Source organism: Musa acuminata, chromosome BXJ2-2, assembly GCF_036884655.1.
Source record: "Musa acuminata AAA Group cultivar baxijiao chromosome BXJ2-2, Cavendish_Baxijiao_AAA, whole genome shotgun sequence".
Taxonomy (NCBI): domain Eukaryota; kingdom Viridiplantae; phylum Streptophyta; class Magnoliopsida; order Zingiberales; family Musaceae; genus Musa; species Musa acuminata.
Genome location: NC_088339.1, coordinates 27,082,940 through 27,096,902, shown reverse-complemented (window position 1 = coordinate 27,096,902; position 13,963 = coordinate 27,082,940). Strand labels below are relative to the sequence as shown.

Genomic DNA, 13,963 nt, shown 5'->3' with positions numbered 1-13,963 from the left:
ATAGTATCAATTATTATAAATGAGAATGATTTTGATTTTTGGAACTATATGCTAAACTCGATCTAATATAATCTCATTGATATTGACATCATACCCATACATCTCCCTAGTGATCGGAGAGGTCAATGGTTTATGACCTCTCAAATGCTATTGATGATGTTTGTACATGATGCTAATATGATTGGATGAGTATCATGATGTTCTTTGGTATCATTCAGTGATATGCATTATCATTCTTTCCTACTCCTTTTTTTCTTTGACCCTCTATTCATGCATAACAATACATGATTAACTTTTATAAATGATATTTATGTATACAGCATATTGTTATTAGCTTACCATTGGCTTCTTCCCCTTTCTACTGGGCATTTGAGCTCATTCTAATGTTGTTCAAATTGCAGAACAGATTGATAGTAGTATTCTTTTGGGCCATGGGCTACTAACATGGTGATTGAAGAGTCAACATGAATGAAAAGAGCCATATGAATGAAGGACTGGATGGTTTGGTGGTCAGCTATATGTGTTTTGTAAGATATTCTTTTGAGCAGTATGCATTATAAATGATTTGTAACTCTGTAAGATGGATTAAATCGTAGCGGGGCGTCACAGCACAAGACCAACTGCATTCGTTCTTTGTTATCTTTCCATCCGACGCAATACTAATTAAGCTCGTGAGCAGGACGCATGGAGAGTTATCTTGCCGGAAAAGACTGGCAGAGTTGGTGGAGATCAATTGGTGGCCGTGGAGAGAGGGTCAAACATCTCGTGAACTCTCAAGGTCCCCAGTGGAAAACAGGGGGCAAAGACCAAGCTTGAGAATCGAACTCACGGTAGAGAGAGAAATTAAGGTCGAGAACGAAACTAGGAAGCATCTAAATGCTTCCAACCACCCACCGTCAGGAGCAGACGATGATGGCATGAGACTGAACGCGGCTTAAATGAGAGACCTTCTTCGTCTCTCTGTTTTCTTTGTGGTAGAACTTGCACCTGCACTCTACTCGCAGCCTTCTTCAAACACTCAGAAGAGAGCTGCTATTTTCTGCGTCATAGATAGCACTTATTTCCGAGTCTCTCTCATAGAAGGAGCAACGTCTGAACGGAACCCTTTTTAGGCTGCAGTAAATTGTGGATGGGGGCAGGTAGGAGGTGGATACGAACCCCATTTACTGCTTATTCCAACTTCTTATGGATCCCTTGCGACCCACAGCATTCCCACCTCCCACCCTCCTTTTCCTCTACTTCCAAACCAAAGCATCTCTTCCCCTTCTAATAGTTTGCACCTCCGCTCCTCAGTTCCAATTACTACACCCTCATGGGTCGCATGAAGGTCGTACTGTTGGTTTTGGGAACCATTCTTTCGATCTCTTGGGAAGAAGAAGAAGGATTCATGACGTTGGCGAGCGCAAACACGATGGTGACCGGGACCGTCTTCTGCGATCAATGCCAGGACGGGGAGCGCGGCTTCTTGGACTACGGTCTCTCAGGTTCCACCACCTTAGGAACCCATTCCTGGATCGTACTACCTTGCTTTCAGGTCTCGGTACAATGCCGGAGTTGTGTACATGATTTGAGCATGTCATGTTAGGAGCGAAGGTGGCGGTGGTCTGCAGAGGCACCGATGGGAAGGAGATGGCGTACGGGGAAGACGAGACGAATTGGTTCGGGAGCTACTCGGTATACTTCGACGGCAGCCCCGACCTAAGCGGCTGCTACGCGAGGGTGGTGGGCGGGCCGGCCGGGTGCGGTGCGGCGGCGGGACCGGCGCAGGGGCTGACGCTGCTGTTCCGGATGTTCGGGATGGCCATGTACGTCGTGGAGCCGCTGTTGTCGGAACCGCAGGTGCCCGCTGGGTTCTGCCCCAACGCGCCGTCGTTGCCGAGTCCCACGCCGACGCCGGCCCTGCCAGTGCCGCCTCCTACGCCGCCGCTGCCGTTGTTCGAGGTCTCTGCTTGCCCCTACGGGTACGCTCCGCAGCTTTCCCCGTCTTTCTTATGCCATTTGCGCTTCCACATTCCTTCTGACGTTATCTTTAACACTGCGATCGCGTAGTAAATGGCTGATGCCACAGTACCAGTGCTACTGGAGAGCAGTGAACCCCGACACCAGAGTGGCAATTGCTTTCGGGCCCGTGGCAGCAGGAAGATACGGGGTGGAGCTGACCCTGTGGGAAGCACTCCACGGGCGGGGCGACCTCTACAGAACGCTCCTCCGTGAAGCGACCGCTTCCCTCCTCAACTCCTACAACACCCTCAACTTCCTTTACCCCACGCTCAGTGTCTTCGACTTCATGAACCGGGCGCTGGTCGGCTCTCCACAGGATGCTCTCACGGTGGCGCTGCGGTTTCGAATGGCCAACTCCGGGGCATTTGGTGTTGAAACAGTTGGCTGCAACTTCACCCCATGTAGATCTTGAAAGCGAGGCCGCCGGCCGGTGCCGGTTGGCCTCGATTTAAAATGGATGTGCTAGCGCTATTGACATTGCGTACTTATGAACAGCCAAGCCAAAGACTGGTTTAATGTAACTTGCCTTCTGTTTTGATTCCACTATAGTAATATAAGTTGCATCGGAATCGTTTTCTTGCACTTGGCTGAGACTTGGATGATGATGAATTAATTAATACTTTATCACTCTCGTTAGATATAAGCGTGCAACTTTGCCTAAATAAAATGAATTGTGGACATTCGGGCCGAGCCTTGACCAGGTGACAGAAGCCCACTTGGCCTGCGTCTTCGTCTTCGTCTTCGTCTTCGAGCTTGGAGATTATTCTGATCAGTCAACATTCATCATCGAGTTCTCACCTTCCCGTGTGTGACGCCAGGAAGACGGCCATCCACGAGTGATTCCACCGCTTGGCTTTACTAAAAGGCTTCGATTCGTTTGCGATCGGTAGAGTCCAAGCAGCACCTGCCACGAAAACAGGGCATCCGAGATGAAGCCACTTGCTATTTCCATGGGGTATGTAAGCAGCCGGTGAACAACATCAAGCACGCCCACACAAAACTTTTGGGTCAACGGATCATAGATTTCATCGCACGAGCGCCTATTTGTATCGGATTTCCAACCGCGATGCCCTCCGTTCACGCATAATCCATCGTGGGATATATGCAGATGGGAGTGATGCCCCCCCTCTCGTTCTCCATCTGCCGCTTCACGGCTCTGCTGCTGCTTCTCCTCTCGACCTTCCCCTGCCGTGGGTTCGAGTTCCAGGAGGCGACCATCGACGGCATCCAGCTGGCCTTCAGGGAGGGGAACCTCACCTCCCGCCGGCTGGTGGAGTTCTACCTGACGCAGATCCGCGCCCTGAACCCGCTCCTCCACGCCGTCATCGAGGTGAACCCGGACGCGCTGCGGCAGGCCGAGCTGGCCGACCGGGAGCACCGGAGCGGGCGCCGTCCTTGCGGGGGCCTGCACGGCATCCCCGTCCTCCTCAAGGACAACATAGCCACGCGGGACCGGCTCAACACCACCGCAGGCTCGTTCGCGCTGCTGGGCTCGAAGGTGCCACGCGACGCGGGGGTGGTGCGGCGGCTGCGACGGGCGGGAGCGGTAATCCTGGGGAAGGCCAACATGGCGGAGTGGGCCAACTTCCGCTCTCTGGACGCGCCGAGCTCGTGGAGCGCGCGCGGCGGGCAGGGCCGGGTAAGTTGCTCGATTCGCTCACCTATCCCTCACGAGCTTCACTTGCTTGGTGCTCGTTCACGTATGCGCCGGTAGGAATGCAGAACCCGTACGTGCTGTCGGCGGATCCGTGCGGCTCAAGCACCGGATCGGCGATAGCGGCGGCGGCCAACATGGCAACGGTGACGCTGGGGACGGAGACGGATGGGTCCATAATTTGTCCCTCGGACTTCAACTCGGTGGCGGGGATCAAACCCACCGTCGGCCTCACCAGCCGGGCCGGCGTCGTTCCCATCTCCCCGAGACAGGACACGGTCGGGTAAGACAACAGAGCCCTTCTTACTTATCAGCAGGGGTTTGCAATTCTCGTCTTCCCCGACCCCATCAAGAATCCACTACAAGAAACCTCACTATTATGTCTTGTGGGCAGCCCCATTGGTCGAACGGTGTCAGATGCCGTGCAAGTGTTGGAGGCTATTGTGGGTTTCGATCAGCGAGATGCAGTGGCAACTAAAGCAGCATCGAAGTACATACCTCGAGGTGGATACAAGCAGTTCTTGCAGGTGGATGGACTGAGAGGCAAAAGGATAGGGATCCTGAGGGCATTCTTCACCTTCCCAAATGGATCTGTCCAACAAAAGGTCTTCGAAGAGCACTTCAACACCATGAGGTGAGGATGCCATTTATCCTTTCTTCCGTGTGTACGATCGAAGTTGGTTTGATTTAGCTTCTATCTAACAGTATCTTTCATTCATCACATCCAGGCAAAAAGGAGCCATCTTGATCGACAACCTTGAGATATCAAACTTGAGCATCATTCTTGACGCCACCCAGAGCGGTGAAGAGGTTGCATTGCTGGCTGAGTTTAAGATGGCACTGAATTCATACTTGTCAGAGTTGTCCTCTTCACCTGTAAGATCTCTTGCAGATGTGATAGCTTTCAACGACAAACACAGGATTGAGGTTAGCATAACTCGCAAACCTATCTTCACCCATTTCCTGTTCAAACACATTTACAAGTGGATCATCTCTTTGATACAGGAAAGAGTGGAGGAATTTGGACAGCTCGTGTTTCTAGCAGCTCAGAACACTACCGGAATAGGTCCTGCTGAAAAGAGTGCCATTGCCAGAATGACTCAGCTTTCCATCCAAGGATTGGAGAGGTTGATGATGGAGAACAGATTAGACGCAGTGGTCACAGGGAATATTGGTGTCACTTCTGTTCTGGCGATTGGGGGGTACCCAGGCATCAGTGTTCCTGCGGGGTATGGCACAGCTGGAGATCCCTTTGGGATATGCTTTGGAGGAGTGAAGGGCTCAGAACCCAAGTTGATCGAGATTGCGTATGCGTTTGAGCAAGCAACAATGGTTAGGAAACCTCCATCATTCAGGAAATGAAGCCAGTTGATGTAGGTCTCTTAGCTTCCAGGTAACCTTTGTGACGTTGAAGAGAAGTGGCTGTGGAACATTCTCTGGAATAAAGTTGGTCTTCTAGATGAGGCACTTGAATGCACCGGTGTTTGATCGATGTTAAGTGTTATTATGCTTATAAAATTCATAATTTCTCTTAAACATGAGATATCTTAATTGATTCATTTTATCATCATATTTAAGTTAAATAAAAAACTGAGATTTATCGATAACTCGATGTTAAAGACTACAAACGATTCCGGTGATCCATTTATAAAAATCTTTTAGGTACTTGAGTTTTACCAATTGACGATGAAACTAAACTTAGGATGACCATATTAACCTAACCTCGATGTTATAATTTCACAAATGATACGAGTTTAATTTTATAAATCTTATCGTGCCAATCTAATTGGACTAAAATTTTTATTATGTTCAACCGATTCATCAAATCAAATCGATTCATTTAAAATATAATATTTAAAATTATAAACTAAATAAAATATTGAATTCGATTTAAACACCTTTAACCTTTTAATCGAGGAAAACAATCTTATGCAAACTAATTAATGTATCCTAAGAACATAAATGAGCAAGATGATGACCTTCTCTGAATGAGGTTGTCATTGTTTGCTATTATTAATTTGGATTGAGATTCTACCTTTTTAAATCATGAAATTTATTGGTTGGTTTCTATTCTGATCATAGGTGTAACCAATCCACTATTAAGGATAGAGCAAAAAGAAATAATAAAAAAATCAATATAAATATTTTTTATGAATATGATTGTCCACTGTATATTGTAAATTAAAGCATCATTTATAAGATAAATCGCAACTTGACTTGTGTTAATCTCAATCCAAAAATAGATTTTTCTTATATAGTCTTTTACCTAAATCTTAAAAGAATATATCTAAATTTTCTTTCATCCTTTCTGTATGTAGAAACCAACAACATTTAAAGGACTTTCGGATATTGTTTCCTGTCAAAGAGAACAATTAAATCCACATATTGATGATTCTTTTCTTCACCTATAACCTTTCTTTCATATTTAGATTTCTTGTTCTTAAAGTAGTCTTGTAGTTCAAGCAATTTGAATTATTATAAATACTTCGAAAACATCTTACGACACTCGACATATTTTACAACGCTAACACACAAACGAGAGGTGCAAAGATGGAAGAAGGGAGGAGGTGGTGGGGAACGGTGACATGGATTGAGGAAGACGGCTCCGGCTTCATCACGCCGGTCGACGCCGGCAGCGGAAGGGGCTACCTCTTCGACCAGTCCTCCTTCGGGGGCGAGGACGTCCACGCGCTCCACATTGGCGAGTTCGTCGAGTTCTCCGTTGAGGAGGGCAACGATGGTAACCCCAAGGCCGTCAACATCACGTCGGTCGACCCCGGTAGCGGAGGGGACAACCTCTTCGACCAGTCCTCCTTCGGGGGCGAGGACGTCCCCGCGCTCCACATTGACGAGGTCATCGAGTTCTCCGTCGAGGAGGGCAGGGCAACGATGGCATCCCCAACGCCGTCAACGTCACCGGCCCCAGCGGCAACACTCTCTGGGGCCGCGGACGCCGGAGAGGCGGGGAAGTGTGTCGTTTCTGCGGTGAGGGGTGGCACATGATGATCGACTGTGAACGGATTCGGGTTCGAGATGCGTGCTCTTACTGTGGCCAGCCGGGGCACAAGGTGGAGGACTGCCCACGTAGCGGCCGCGGCCTCTGAGGTGGAGGAACATTTCGTCAGGGTACGCCCCTCGACATATATACCCAGTGTTCACTGTTCTTGTGATAATAGCATGGTGTTTCAACTGTGTGTCGTCGATCGATACTCGTCTTTGTTACATACTCCAAGCTTTCTAGATCCAACCTTCTCACTAGACTCGGTGTCTTCCATATGTGATGTTGCTTTCTATTTTTACTGGATGAATTAAACCAGAAAACATCTTATCAGTCTCCAATTCGACGATCCATTGGATTGTAAACTGATAGTTACTGTACATATTCAATTGACAGACCGTAATGTCAATAGGCCATACAAGTGAACTGTGATATCATGTACTGCAGAAACATGTAAAGTTTGACATACTTCTGAACAAAACATGTTGTAGAATTGGTGAAATAAGGGAATTTGTCTTTGTTCTTGTTCTGCATAAGCACAATTGCACAACCATCACTGTGGTAGAAGTGAGAAGTAGCAATCAAACTATGCCAGGACAAAGCTGACAAGATAAGCTGATGCTGCATGAAAACGAGAGCAGTAGTGCGCTGGGATTGATCCAAATAAAGGCTACCAAATAACACTTTATGCTTGTTGGAGCCATTAACATTAGCTTTTTGTTAGTGGTCTTCCCTTTGCTTCCAACTAAAGGTGAGGAATATTAAGTTATACCGAATGGCCAGTGGAGAACCACTTGGCGACCAACACACACAATCCGACTCGTCTCATATTTGCAATAATAGAGATCAGAAGTATTCGCCCCAAATGTAATAAAACAGAGTCAAAATTGCATATGCCCTCCTCAAAGGCAGTGATTTTTGTATGTATTATTCTAAATTTAAATTAACTATATTTTCGAGAGAGAGAGAGATATATATATATATATATATATAATTAATTCCGTATGTGTATAAAACACACGTGTCATCTGATGGTTTGAGATCTGGGCGACCTGTACGCCTGAGTCTTGGATTGAACCGATCGACAAGAAACCCCAACGGTCCATAAAGCCACAGCATTATATAATTCTTGAGTGTCAGTCTTCCTTGGACCAGAGTCAACGGCTGTTCGACTCACGCCTCATGGAAACAGAAACAAAAACAAGAAAATATCCTCGTATGTCTGTCTCATACCTCAGAAACAAAAAACAAAAACAAAAAAATATCCCCCTGATCTTAAGGCAGATGGGGAACCGACACTGATAAATAACCAAAGCATTAAAGAAAAGTACTTTCTTCGTAATCTTGGCAGATGCCAGCAGCTGTGTCCCTCTCCCTTCATTTCCACCGCCCCCCTTTCCCAACTTGTTATTGGCAGATTATCCGTTACACTCACTCGCTCACTCTTCAGTCCACACACTTCCACTGATGGCGTTCCCCTGCCCTCGTCTCCTCCTCATCCTAATCGTTACGCTGATAGCCGCGTCGGAGGCGGATTTATCCGCTACCGGCGGTGCGAAGAAGAAGACTTTTGTTTTCCGTGTCGACCACCGGGCAAAGCCGTCGGTGTTTCCCACTCATGCCCAGTGGTACGCCTCCGCCGCCTTCTCTGGCGGCGGCGCCACCCCCCTTCCCCTCCTCCACGTCTACGACACCGTCTTTCACGGCTTCTCTGCCTCCCTCGCCCCGGCCCACGCCGCCGTCCTCTCCGCCCACCCTAGTGTCCTAGCCGTCTTCGAGGACCGCCTCCGTCGCCTCGACACCACACGCTCCCCCCAGTTCCTCGGCCTACGCAATCAGGACGGCCTCTGGTCGGACTCCGACTACGGCTCCGACGTCGTCGTTGGCGTGCTGGATACCGGCGTCTGGCCCGAGCACCGCAGCTTCTCCGACCGCAACCTTGGCCCTGTCCCCTCCCGATGGCGTGGCGCCTGTGAGACCGGCCCCGGCTTTCCCGTGTCCCTCTGCAACCGTAAGCTTGTCGGAGCCCGGTTCTTCTCCAAGGGCCATGACGCCTCCTTTGTCGGCGGCGGTGGTGGCATCAACCAGACGGTGGAGTCGCGCTCCCCGCGCGACGCCGACGGTCACGGCACGCACACTGCCTCTACCGCCGCTGGCCGCCATGCGTTCCGGGCCAGCATGGCCGGCTATGCCGCGGGAATCGCCAAGGGCGTTGCCCCCAAGGCCCGGGTGGCCACATACAAAGTCTGCTGGAAGGGTTCCGGTTGCCTCGACTCCGACATCCTCGCCGGGTTCGACCGCGCCGTCGCCGATGGTGTGGACGTCATCTCGGTCTCCATTGGTGGTGGCGACGGCATTGCCTCGCCCTACTACCTCGATCCCATCGCCATCGGCTCATTCGGCGCCGTCTCCCGGGGCGTCTTCGTCGCGTCCTCTGCTGGCAACGACGGGCCCACCTCCATGTCTGTCACCAACGTCGCCCCCTGGCTCACCACCGTCGGCGCAGGCACCATCGACCGCACCTTCCCTGCCGACGTCATCCTTGGCGACGGGCGGCGCCTGTCTGGCGTCTCCCTCTACTCGGGGAAGCCTCTCACCGGCTCCAAGTACCCGCTGGTCTACCCGGGCAAGTCCGGCGGCCTCTCCGCCTCCCTCTGCATGGACAACTCCCTGGACCCCAAAATGGTCGCGGGCAAAATCCTGATCTGCGACCGCGGCAGCAGCCCTCGCGTGGCCAAGGGCCACGTTGTGAAGGACGCCGGCGGGGTTGGAATGATCCTGGCCAATGGCTTATCCAACGGGGAGGGCCTCGTTGGCGACGCCCACGTCCTCCCGGCTTGTGCCGTTGGCTACTCCGAGGGCGACGTCATCAAGGCATACGTCGCTTCCGCCGCTGTCCCCACTGCCACCATCCAGTTCAGGGGCACCGTTCTTGGCGTCAAGCCGGCGCCGGTCGTGGCTTCCTTCTCCGGCCGTGGCCCCAACGGGCTCACTCCATCTATCCTCAAGCCGGACCTGATCGCGCCCGGGGTCAACATCCTCGCGGCCTGGACCGGCGCAGCGGGGCCGACCGGGCTCGACTCCGACAGCCGGAGGACGGAGTTCAACATCCTGTCTGGTACGTCGATGGCGTGCCCGCACGTGAGCGGCGCGGCGGCGCTGCTGAAGTCGGCTCACCCGGACTGGAGCCCGGCGGCGATCAGATCGGCGATGATGACCACGGGGCGCCTCGACGACAATCGCCGGAAGCCAATGACGGACGAGTCGACCGGGAAGCCAGCGACCCCGTTCGACATCGGAGCGGGGCACCTCAACCTGGACCGGGCGATGGACCCCGGCCTGGTGTACGACATAGCGACCCAGGACTACGTGGCCTTCCTCTGCGCCATCGGGTACGACCCCAGGACACTCCAGGTGATCACCAACGCGACTACGGCATGCCCGGCGAAGAGGCCGGCTGCGGAGGACCTGAACTACCCGTCAATCTCAGTGACCTTCCCGGCAGTGGCGGGGGCGGCGGCGAATCAGAGCAGGACGGTGAGGAGGACGGCGACGAACGTGGGTTCGATGGCGGAGGCGGTGTACAAGGCGAGGGTGGAAATGGCGGAAGGACAAGGGCTGGCGGTCGCCGTGACGCCGAGAAAGCTGGCGTTCACGGCCGGGGCGAGGCGGCAGAGATTCAAGGTGTCGGTCACGGCGACGGCGGAGGGAGACGGCGGGCCGAGATTCGCGTACCTCGTCTGGTCGGACGGGTCTCACGAAGTGCGGAGCCCAATCGTGGTGTCGTGGATACAACCGCTGTAGCGGACGATAACGACGGCAAGATGGACGACAAGTGCGGGTGGTCGGCTCGAGCCGGCATTAACCGAGGGTAGCTCAGTAGGGCGCTGTGTGACAGCAAAGTGGGTTGTTCTTGGATACGCTTTCGATGGGCCTTCTTTCTCGTATGATGGTGGGGAAGAGGGCCGTTTGTGTATCATATCTAGCCAGCACAAGTTTGGATTCTGTGTTTTACTGGTACAAGGTGGTGTCGACGAGTTACGTCTGTTACCGACGGACGGTGGTTTGGATACTGCGTGTTGTCAAGGGCATGTTTGGATTATGACTCATGTTCGAGCTGTTTATATTCCAAGTAGGTCGAGATTGGGTGTTCAATTAATCTTTGGTGTGTGGATATATATATCACCGATGGATGTCCGAGATGACAGGTTATATCAGCCGTTCATAGGTATCCAGTAATCCAAGAAAGACATTGATATGGCAAAAAATGGCAGACCTCACTCCTGGCAACGTCCCCCGCACGTGGACAGGCGCGACGCCCCAGGAAGAGCAACGAGGGTGACGGTCTGCGTCCGGACGTCAGCTTCGTTAAGCCCACAGCCCCCTCAGTTGACCCAACACAGTAGGACAAGACAGAAGTAGGTAGCGGTTGAAGCTCGCCCATACCCTGCGATTCCCCGGTCCCCTACGCAACGTCCTCGGCGATGTCGGACGCTATCAGAAGTACGGCCCCGACTGACGGGATGGCGCGCCCGGTAATGCCGAGTCCCCCTATAAACACCCCCGAGCCAGAAGGAGAAGGGGGGGCGACCTCCTGGAAGAAAACCGACCTCCACGTCACTCTCTAACTTGATCGTCGGAGGGGTCGGGTGGAGCATCCCGACCCGACCTTTGTGCAGGTACCGAGCCAAGGCCCCCGTCCGGACGCGCCGAATCCCCGCCCGGAGGAAGTCGCAGCGTCGCCCCGAGACCGAAGCCGCACCCGACCGCCTTGGCAGAAACGAGCAACGCCCCAGGGAGATCCCCGCCATTCGGACCCCCGAACGAGCCGAGACGACTCCCGGGGTCACGGCTAAGAAAAATGTGTTTACCCTAACATAATGGCGCTAGAAGGAGGGCCGGTCCGAATGTCAAGCGATCAACAGGCTCACTCCGACGAACCCCCAGCCGTCAGGCCGCACACGACCGACGCAACGGAAGAACATCCCCAACAGGAGGGGGTTCGGGACGAGCGCCCCGATGCGATCTCGGAGCGCTATTGGCGATTGTTCAACGACCCCGGTCTGTCGCCCCCCATCGCCAATCCCGGTGGCCCGTCCCCCGTGCCGCCTGAAGCCTTCTACGACCTCACACACCAGGTCCGGGCTCTTACGGGAGTAATGCAAACCATCATCCCGCTGGTCTCTCCTCCGACGTCTTCACACTCAACCCTACCTCCACCACGGCAACGGTCCGCCGCCCAGAACCCCGCGTCGCCTCCCGAGTCTCCCGCTTCGCCTCCGGGCCAATCGACCCAACCCGGGAGCCAACGAGCGGAGGACCTAGTGGCGCACCCGACGCCCATGGCCCCGCTTTCAGACTCGACGGAGGGCCTACGGGCCCAGTTACGCCTCGTAGGCCGCCGACTGTACGAGGTGCAGCGTGAGGTTCGCCGGACCAGGGGAGACCCGGGGGCCAAGCAACACCAGGGGTCCCCTTTCACCCCCGAGATTCAAGAGCAAGCAATCCCGCCGCATTTTCGGCTCCCTTCATTGGATCCCTACGACGGCGCCACCGACCCGGCGGACCACGTAGCCGCTTTCCGCGCCCAAATGGCGCTATACGGGACGTCTGATGCCTTGATGTGCAGGGCATTCCCGACAACCCTGCGAGGCCCAGCCCGAGCGTGGTACAGCAATCTGAAGACCGCGACCATCGCCTCTTTCGACCAGTTGGCCGGGGACTTCGAGCTTAACTTCCTGGCTCACGCTAAGCCGAAGCCGTCGGTGGCAATGCTCCTCGGGCTCAACCAGAGGGAGGACGAGCCCCTTTCCCACTTTGTGAACCGCTTCACCACACAAATTCGCGGGCTGTCTGATGCTCACCCTTCTTTGATGATGCAGGCATTCATGATGGGCCTGCGCCCTACCCGATTCTTTTGGTCTCTGGTGGAGCGACCCCCCACTTCGGAACCCGAAATGTTGCAGCGCACGAACCAGTTCATCGCTGCTGAAGCATGGATGGTCGGGAGGCGCGACGAGCGCAAGAGGGTCAAGCCAGAGCACTCCCAGCAACAACAGCCTGCTACCTCCCGGCGTAGGGCCGGCGGCCTCAACGAGGCGGTGCCTAGGTCCCCTCCCCCGGGCCTGAACTCCTCTCGGACCGAAATATTTCTCCACATTAAGGAGAAAGGCCTTCTAAAAGACCCCCACCCGATGAGGAGCCCGCGCGAACTCGCGGACCACTCTAAATACTGCCGTTTCCACCGACAGCCCGGTCACGACACCGAGGAGTGTCGAGAATTAAAAAGGCAAATTAAGGAGCTCATCCGCCGAGGGCACCTCGGCTCATACCTCCGGCCAGATAAGGAGCTCTCGCCACGCCCGGAGGGGCTCATCGAGCGGCACATAGATGTCATAACCGGCGGGCCAGCGTCCGGAGGGAACTCCATGGCAGGCGGAAAGGCATACGCCAGGGCCTCCCGAGCCGAACCTTCCAAACATGAGAAAGGCCCCGAAGTCACCTTCCCGACCGGGGGACCCGAGCCAACCGAACATGATGACGCGTTGGTGATATCAGCCAGAATCGCCAACGCGCAAGTAAGAAGGATCATGGTCGACACTGGAAGCTCGGCCGATATACTTTATTGGGACGCCTTCCAAAAGCTCGGCCTGGTAAAGGAAAACATGAAGCGGTATGCTCAATGCTCACGGGGTTCACCGGCTCCTCAATCTCGTCACTAGGGGTTATCACCCTGCCCCTAACTTTGGGAGTTTTCCCGAGGGCAAAAACAGTGATGACCCCCTTTCTAATGGTCGACCTCCCCACAGCATACAACGCCATCCTCGGACGGCCAACCCTCAACAAGATCCGAGCCGTCATCTCAACTTACTACCAAACCATCAAGTTCCCGACCCGCGATGGGGTCGGAGAAGTAGTGGGGAACCCCCGGGAGTCCAGGCGTTGCTACTTAACCACCGTGTCGCTAAACAAGAGAGCAAGGGTCCAATCCCCGCTGGAGGACCCCCGGGAGGGAAAGAAACCGACCCCCCGCCCCGAGCCGAAGGAATCCACCATCGACTTGCCACTGATCAAAGGCAGGCCCGACCAAACAGTCAAAATCGGGTCAGGACTGCTCGACCAGGAGCAACAGCAGCTCATCGGCCTTCTGCAAGCCAACGCCGACATCTTCGCTTGGACGTCATCTGACCTGGTGGGAGTCCACCCGGAAGTCGCGCAACACCACCTAAACATCTCGTCCGATGCCCGTCCGGTAAAACAAAGGCCCAGGCGGCAGGCCCCAGATCGGCAACTTGCCATCCGAGAAGAGG

The 13,963-nt window shown here is 53.8% G+C and overlaps 5 protein-coding genes across 5 annotated transcripts; all 5 read left to right on the top strand.

Annotated features, from left to right (window-relative positions):
• Window positions 1-1,230: 1,230 nt before the first annotated feature.
• On the top strand, window positions 1,231-2,583 carry LOC135605696 (uncharacterized). The gene is made up of 3 exons (XM_065096092.1): window positions 1,231-1,484; window positions 1,586-1,961; window positions 2,050-2,583. Exons 1-3 carry the CDS (start codon window positions 1,313-1,315, stop codon window positions 2,411-2,413), a joined length of 912 nt encoding a protein of 303 aa, XP_064952164.1. The 5' UTR covers window positions 1,231-1,312; the 3' UTR covers window positions 2,414-2,583.
• Window positions 2,584-2,775: 192 nt separating this feature from the next.
• LOC135605695 (probable amidase At4g34880) lies at window positions 2,776-5,128 on the top strand. Its single transcript, XM_065096091.1, has 5 exons — window positions 2,776-3,640; window positions 3,724-3,938; window positions 4,050-4,289; window positions 4,384-4,582; window positions 4,661-5,128. Exons 1-5 carry the CDS (start codon window positions 3,104-3,106, stop codon window positions 5,015-5,017), a joined length of 1,548 nt encoding a protein of 515 aa, XP_064952163.1. The 5' UTR covers window positions 2,776-3,103; the 3' UTR covers window positions 5,018-5,128.
• A 1,077-nt stretch (window positions 5,129-6,205) lies between these two features.
• On the top strand, window positions 6,206-6,658 carry LOC135604835 (glycine-rich protein 2-like). Its single transcript, XM_065094492.1, has one exon. It carries the CDS (start codon window positions 6,206-6,208, stop codon window positions 6,656-6,658), a length of 453 nt encoding a protein of 150 aa, XP_064950564.1.
• A 1,330-nt stretch (window positions 6,659-7,988) lies between these two features.
• LOC103975819 (subtilisin-like protease SBT1.6) lies at window positions 7,989-10,808 on the top strand. The gene has a single exon (XM_009390909.3). It carries the CDS (start codon window positions 8,121-8,123, stop codon window positions 10,455-10,457), a length of 2,337 nt encoding a protein of 778 aa, XP_009389184.2. The 5' UTR covers window positions 7,989-8,120; the 3' UTR covers window positions 10,458-10,808.
• A 725-nt stretch (window positions 10,809-11,533) lies between these two features.
• Window positions 11,534-13,375, top strand: LOC135604834 (uncharacterized). The gene is made up of 2 exons (XM_065094491.1): window positions 11,534-12,223; window positions 12,365-13,375. Exons 1-2 carry the CDS (start codon window positions 11,534-11,536, stop codon window positions 13,373-13,375), a joined length of 1,701 nt encoding a protein of 566 aa, XP_064950563.1.
• Window positions 13,376-13,963: the final 588 nt, after the last annotated feature.

Coding starts and splice junctions, on each gene's coding strand:
- LOC135605696 (XM_065096092.1), top strand. CDS start 1,313: ATGGGTCGCATGAAGGTCGTACTGTTGGTTTTGGGAACCATTCTTTCG. Junction 1,485..1,585: donor CTTGGACTACGGTCTCTCAG/GTTCCACCACCT, acceptor ATGTCATGTTAG/GAGCGAAGGTGGCGGTGGTC. Junction 1,962..2,049: donor GTCTCTGCTTGCCCCTACGG/GTACGCTCCGCA, acceptor GCGATCGCGTAG/TAAATGGCTGATGCCACAGT.
- LOC135605695 (XM_065096091.1), top strand. CDS start 3,104: ATGCAGATGGGAGTGATGCCCCCCCTCTCGTTCTCCATCTGCCGCTTC. Junction 3,641..3,723: donor CGCGCGGCGGGCAGGGCCGG/GTAAGTTGCTCG, acceptor GTAGGAATGCAG/AACCCGTACGTGCTGTCGGC. Junction 4,583..4,660: donor ACGACAAACACAGGATTGAG/GTTAGCATAACT, acceptor TCTTTGATACAG/GAAAGAGTGGAGGAATTTGG.
- LOC135604835 (XM_065094492.1), top strand. CDS start 6,206: ATGGAAGAAGGGAGGAGGTGGTGGGGAACGGTGACATGGATTGAGGAA.
- LOC103975819 (XM_009390909.3), top strand. CDS start 8,121: ATGGCGTTCCCCTGCCCTCGTCTCCTCCTCATCCTAATCGTTACGCTG.
- LOC135604834 (XM_065094491.1), top strand. CDS start 11,534: ATGGCGCTAGAAGGAGGGCCGGTCCGAATGTCAAGCGATCAACAGGCT. Junction 12,224..12,364: donor CCACCGACCCGGCGGACCAC/GTAGCCGCTTTC, acceptor TCTTTCGACCAG/TTGGCCGGGGACTTCGAGCT.